At 41.0% G+C, this 6668-nt stretch overlaps 1 protein-coding gene across 6 annotated transcripts in view; it reads left to right on the forward strand.

Annotated features, from left to right (window-relative positions):
* The window catches only part of Klhl32 (kelch like family member 32), a 235073-nt gene extending 228714 nt beyond the window's left edge, over window positions 1–6359 (forward strand). For 3 of the 6 annotated variants that reach the window (XM_021160284.3, XM_085839452.1, XM_029476831.2), the window contains exon 11: window positions 2953–6354. In XM_021160284.3, coding sequence (XP_021015943.1) covers window positions 2953–3114 — 162 coding nt within the window. In that variant the 3' untranslated portion in view covers window positions 3115–6354. Of the gene's footprint in view, window positions 1–2952 lie in introns of all 6 variants that reach the window. The other 3 variants (XM_085839454.1, XM_085839453.1, XM_029476833.2) reach the window with 2 other exon arrangements.
* Window positions 6360–6668: the final 309 nt, after the last annotated feature.

Below are 6668 nucleotides of genomic sequence, written 5' to 3' on the forward strand. Positions count from 1 at the left end.
TGGCAGTCAGCATCCCAGTCTGGGTACTGCCCCTAGAGTTGGAATGTGAGCAGAGTTCATTTGCTCAGGCTCAAAGGGTTTGTGGCTGCATCTCAGACTGACTGCTCCAGACTGGTTTATACAGAAGTAGCATTCTTCCTGGAAGAAGAGAGGTTCCTCCTTTCTTGGCAAAAAAATGAGGCCCAGAATATTGACCTTTTACAGAACACTTGCAAATAAGGCCATTTGATTTAAGAAGATGGTAATTATTTTTGTGATATCATTCCTGAAGAGATGAGAACAAATGTCAACTCACCCTAGATAGGAAACTAACGACAGACCAAAGTACGGATAACACCAAAGTCAAACTTGGTGAGCTAATGAGTTTTATTGGGATTATTTACAGGGATATGGGCGAGGGATTAGTTACAGGAACAGAAAAGACTCAAACAGCTGTGTTACCTCAACATGCTGGATGGGGTTCCGTCATAGTGCCCCAGTTAGGATGAGACTCTTCCAGTTTGTCTGGTTTTTCTTTGTTTAGGCAATTTGGCTGCTCTCTCTGCTCCTTCCAGGATGCCTGAAGGGTCTCTTTCTTCCAGGCTGCTGGGGCTGAGTCTCTTCGAAGCAGCTTTTCTGACGATCTTCTTTGTAGCTTAGGTTGAAGAGACTCCCAGTAGTCTCTACTGTTTCTATACTTTTGGGGAAGGAGAGGACTAGTGAATGGGGTCAGTTTAAGGGACTTCCTAAAGCCATTTAGAGTTGTTTCCTTCCTGTTTGAAGGAGCTGCCCTGCTGATGGAGAACTTCACCTCTTCTTAGAACAGCCCATTGTTTCCCCTCTGTGTAAGCATCATTTCCTAAAATATCCTGTTGTTTCACCTCCCTTTCATATCCTATGTCTGAAGATATTTCCTTCCAAGATGGAAGGTTTTAACCATAGAGGAAACTGCTACACAACAGGTGGCTCTTTTCATCTAGGGTAGTGGCCCTCAACCTTTGAAGTAATGCAAGCCTTAATACTTCTCTTCATGTTATGGTGACCTCCAAGCACAAAATTACTTTGTTGCTACCTCATAACTGTAAGTTTGTCATTGTTATGAACTGCAATGTAAATATCTGATATGTAGAATATCTGATAGGTGACTCCCTGCCCCCAAAGGGTTGAGACCCACAGGATCAGAACCATTAGTCTGGGTATCTTCAAGCTTTCAAAAGCTGTTGATAATAAAGGCCTGAGTGATTGATGTGGGAGGGCCCAGTCCATTCTGGGCAGTGCCACTCCTGAACTGGGGAGCAAGAGAAAGCAGGCTGAACAAGCCATAGGGAGCAAGCAAGCCAGTAAGTTGTACTGTTCCATGACTTCTGCCTTAGTTCATGGTTTCAGGTTCCTAGCCTGGCTTCCCAGTGATGGAGAGTGACTGACCTAAGAGTTGTAAGCTGAAATAAGCCCTTTACTCCCTAGATTACTTTTGGTCATGGTGTTTTACCACAGCAATAGAAACCCTAAGACAGAGATTGCTACCAGGTGCAGGGGCTATTGCTGTGCCAGAACTGACCACCTGTTTTCAGGAGAAATGTGGAATCTTCTGAGATTTTTGTTTAGAGGTCTGTTGTGGGAGCTAAGAGGATAGACCTGAGTACAGAGCAGATGGTGGAGCTTAGGACGTTTGAGAGTCCCTTAAAGACTCCCTCAAGTCATTGGATATTTTCAATTAAGGATTTCTGGTTCTAGCCAGCTGGGGGTGAAGATTAAAAAATAAGAACACGGCCAGTAATGTAGACCCTGGTTAGCTGGAACTGAGACAGTTTGTGGAGATTAAGAAGAGACTAGTATCATCAAAGTGAAATCTGGGAGGCGTTTCCTTGGAGTCAGCAAACAGACGCTGTGGACCTGGGTAGGGTGTATGTGTGTGTCGGGGGTAGAGAGGACAACAAGACTGTACCTCATACTGGCAGCTGAACTTGGTAATGGGTAAGATTCTCAGGTTGTACTGGTTCTGAAGGCATAAGGGGTCACTGAGAGTAGCTGAAGTTTGACTGTGAGAGGCTAGGAGAGGACATTGGTGATGGTGCAGCCTCAGTTGCCCTGGAAGTTCCAGGACTGAAGGGGTCATGGAGAGAATTTGAGGCCTTAGCTCCATGGGGCAGAGTAAGAGTCCCTTAAGAGAGCCCAAAAGAGGCTATTGGTAAAGGCACAGCCATGTGGCAGTGGAGACCCTAGCATTTTGGAAACGAGTTCTAAGGACAGCATCAACTGAATGGTGGAGCCAGCCTGAGCCTACATCAGCTATGTGTGCTGCAGATATCAGAGCTAGAGATACAGAACCCTTTGAAACCTAGATCTTCAATCACGGACATCAGACATTAGGCTGTTTACACTGTTGGGCTTTGGTTTTGCTCTGATTTGAGTGTGACTATGCCTGGGGTCTTCCCTTTAGAGTAAGACATTGTTGAACTTGTTTTTATTTTATAGGAACCCACAGAGGCTTTGGATATTTTAGAGAGGCTTTCAATGGTGAGATTTGGGGTTGTTTTTATAAAGAGACTGAACTTTGAAAGGGCTTGAATTTGTAAAGACTGCAGGACTCTAAAAGTTTGGAGTGTGTTTTATATTGAGGTATTAGTATGAGGTCTTATGAATGAAAATGGCAGGAAGTATAATTACCTGCTGATGTGTTTGTATGTGACAAGGGGTCAGCTGTACTGGGTTTTTGTTTGTTTGGGGCTTTTTTCTGGACAACATGATGCAAGCTAAAGTTACCTTACAAGGGGAACTTCAATTGAGAAAATATCTCCCTAAGATTGGTCTGCAGGCAAGCCTGGAGAGGATACTGTCATGATTCCTTTTGGTCATAGTTGGTCACAGCATCAGAGAAGTAACAAATACATCCAGTAAGAAAGTAATACTGCCTAAGGGCCCCTCTTCCCTGCATATGTATTTTTGAGTAATCCTTCCTCTCTTCTGGTGTAGGTATTGGATGTGAGCAGAGAAGGCAAAGAGGAAGTGTTCTATGGACCTACACTGCCATTTGCTTCCAACGGAATAGCGGCGTGCTTCCTTCCGGCTCCGTATTTCACATGCCCCAACCTGCAGACTCTGCAAGTGCCTCACCACAGGATCGGCACTGTCTGATAAGCCAGCATCCACAGGAGACCGAATGAGACCTTGACATCAGGACACAGGGCATGGACATTCTCAGTGCTTCCCTGTCATGTCTTACAGGTCTAAAATTGTGCTAAATACTAGCAAAAAAAAAAAAAAAAAGAATAATTTTCTAAAACATATTATCGAGAACTTTGTCACTTCTTTCAGTGTGTGTTAAAACATAAAATATGTGTGATTTTTATTGTGGTGCACCTTAGTGCCATCCTAAGGCACGTTATAGTTTTGTGGCTCTTTAAAAATTCTTTGTACCCCTGTCCTAGTTAGTGCTGTCTGGGATCATGTGACACTGTCAATAAGGCACCTTACACACCAGGCATCAGTTTTCTCATAATCTTCGGTACTTATGCCTTTTCGTTACTCAAACATCAGAGTGTCACTTTTCAAGCTTAACATTCTGCAGCACTCCTCAGCAGAAGTTCAGTGGGATGACATCATATACACTTTAAGTGCCACGTTTCATTCAAGGTGATTGGAGTAAAGGACCTTGGTTACTCTGCCCTTGTTTCAGAACTTTACAGGGCTAGGCTTCTCACCCTTGGAAGAGGATCATTACTCATTTCCACATTTACTAAAAAGAATGCCATGAGGATTTGGCAAATGCTCAGAACTTTGCCTAAGGTTAAAAAAAAATGTTACTTACATTCTAAAATGCTTTGCTATCTTTAGAGTCCTGTAACCAAACCATTTTATTTCCGAGTTTATAAATTTTGAGAAGGAGTGTTGAGATGGTCCTGTGGGAGTCTGAGAGCACTGGGAAGGCGCTACACCCATCCTGAGCAGGAATGTCAGAGGTCCTGAAACTTGGACAAATTGTTGCCTCAAAGAATTCTCTTTAAATGTCTCATCTACAGTTTAAAAACATTACCTGTACTAACCATGGCACCACGGAAGGCGTTGACATAAGTCTGAACTGAGAGCCTGCAGCCAGCAGTTCTAATAGACATTTTCCAAGTTGATAAAGGCAATGTCAATCTTGCCTACTTGGAGGGTTCTCCACCACTGCCAATGCAGTTTTTTCTTATTACTACCCCCTTTTAATAATGAATAATTCTTTTTTAGTCTAGAGTTTTGAGTTTGCTTTATCTCTAACTAAAAATAAATCATCTTAACAATCACATTTGGTTTTTTCTAATCTTGCCACGGCTTGAGGTCATTTCTATTAAAGGGAAAGCTGCTTTTTCTTAGCTGCTTAAGTCAGTTGCTTATGTCATAGAAATTGTCTGTTTTACTCATGCAACCACTTATTTTATATCATCATAAGCCAATGAAAAGCTACTTCTCTTCTTGTTCAGGGTGGCCTTCAGTTGGCTATGTAGCTACGCTGGCCTCCAACTCATGACCCTCCCCAATAAAACCACCTTTTTATCTTAACAAATTTACTAAGTTTACGCATTGCTGTATGATACCGAAAGCACTGTTCTCCAAATATAAATGCTTTCTGGTTACTTGGGTTAAAGAACAGGAAGTGATAGAAAGGATAAGGAAGAAAGGTAAAAAACAGGACTTCAGACAGAACCAGGACCATTTGGACAGGTGATGCAGGTAAGTGGCAAGAACGGTTTAAAAGCGGCCCGTGAGCCTTCAGAGATAAACGCAATCAATCCGTCAGGACAGTGCCTTCCTGCCTTCCTGATCTGTTTCAGCACAGATCTAAATAAGAAGTGCTTCACACGTACTGAACTTTCTACTTGATACGTGGATTTTCTCTCTAGTAGCTTTTTGTTGTAAAATCATTAACTTGTATTTATGTTCTCGGGTCCTATACCCAGTGAGTGTAAGGAAATGTCTTAAAAATAAGCTTGCCTGACAGATAATGGACATAACCCTAGACTGTTTCTGTATCCATTTCTAACCATTCACTAAAGTCAGCATCAGTTACCAATCTCTCCTTGATGGTCTTCATGGGGTACTTTTTGCAGTTTGGACAGATTCTTCACATCTGTAATCAAAGAGCAGCATCAGAAGTGTCACACTCCTTTACCAAAGGGAAAGGAAAGGTTGTATGATTGGATTGCTTTCTCAAAATCATGTGCAGTGAAAAAGTCTGTGGAATTGTATTTGGTGCATATAAGCAAGTCCTACTTGAACTACTTGGCTATATAGCGATTATTTAAGTGTAATATCCTATAGTGATTTCATTTTCATTTTCAGCCTTTAGAATTAAAGGCTGTATTTTACTTTCCATTTAAGACTTTGAAGTATTTAAACATCAAATAAGGATTTTACTTATAGATAAAAAAGAAGTTTCAATGATTCTCCTGTGAGAGGAAAAGCTAGGAAAGACACAGACAGCTTCTACCTACAATGCAAGATGCAGTAAAACCCCAAATCTCTAAAAATAAAATGCCAAGTAAATTACAATTGTGGCACTTCCTGTACCTTCCTCTTGTTTTCCTCATACCTAATGTGCATATGTAGTGTCCCTTCAGCTATTGCAAAAGTTGAAACCTTCAGTTGGTTTGAACACAAAGTATAAATGCAATAGGAAGAAGACAGATACTGTTTCACTAAGTAACATGGCTCATCTTTATTTTCAATCTATATTCATGGGCACAATGTATGTGAAAGGAGTACATTACATTTTATATACCTATCTCATCTTTATTATATGCAAACCACCTATAAATTACATATGAAATATCTATAATGTAATAAACTGTAGTTATCAGCACAACAAAGTTCTAAGTAAGGACTAGGGGTGCAGCTCAGTTGGAAGAGCTGGCTTGTGTGCAGGATGCCTGGATTTCCATCACAAGTAGTGCATTAAACTGGCTGTAGCAGCTCATGCTTGCAATCCCAATATGCTTGAGAAGTCTTGGCTACCAAGAGAGTTCAAAGAAGCCAACCTGAAAACAGATTCCGACTCTGTCTTTCATAAATGAATACAATAATAAAATTGATAAATTATAATCATGTGGTATTGAACTGGGTAACCTCAGCATTGCAGATGATCACAGTGAAAACAAAAATCCTGTGTCTAATCAAATATAGGAAAGAATAGGCTATTTTGTTAGAAATCTAGACTGATTGTTTCAACCAAATCAAGCACATTGTTTATACTGCCGTTTTACACTCTTGCTTGACTGGGTAATATATTTAACTCTAGGAAGTGTAGGCATTTAGTTTTCCTTAGTGCAGAAAAGATATAGAACTTAGAGAGAGATGAGTTCCTTAAGAGTTTCCCAAAATGCAGAAACATATGAGTTTTTATATAAAATCTTAACTGCCAAAGAGTCTATAAGAACTGAACGTGGTTACTGTGATGGTACACGCCTGACACTCCATCATTCCAGCACTTGGAGGGAGGGAGGCTGAGGCAGGAAGATTTTATGGCCTAGGATACCTAGGAGACAAAGATAACCAACAAGAGAAGAAAAAAAAAAGACATTTTGTGCCAATACATAGAAATAAGCCCATATATTATTTAAGAACCAAATGTCTTCAAAACAAGAAAAGCCCAGGGAGATGAGAAGGGTGCTTATCACCAAGCCTGATGGCCTGCACACACACACACATACACA

The sequence above is a fragment of the Mus caroli genome, unplaced genomic scaffold (genome assembly GCF_978045245.1).
Source record: "Mus caroli unplaced genomic scaffold, Mus_caroli_1 scaffold_6, whole genome shotgun sequence".
Taxonomy (NCBI): Eukaryota; Metazoa; Chordata; class Mammalia; order Rodentia; family Muridae; genus Mus; species Mus caroli.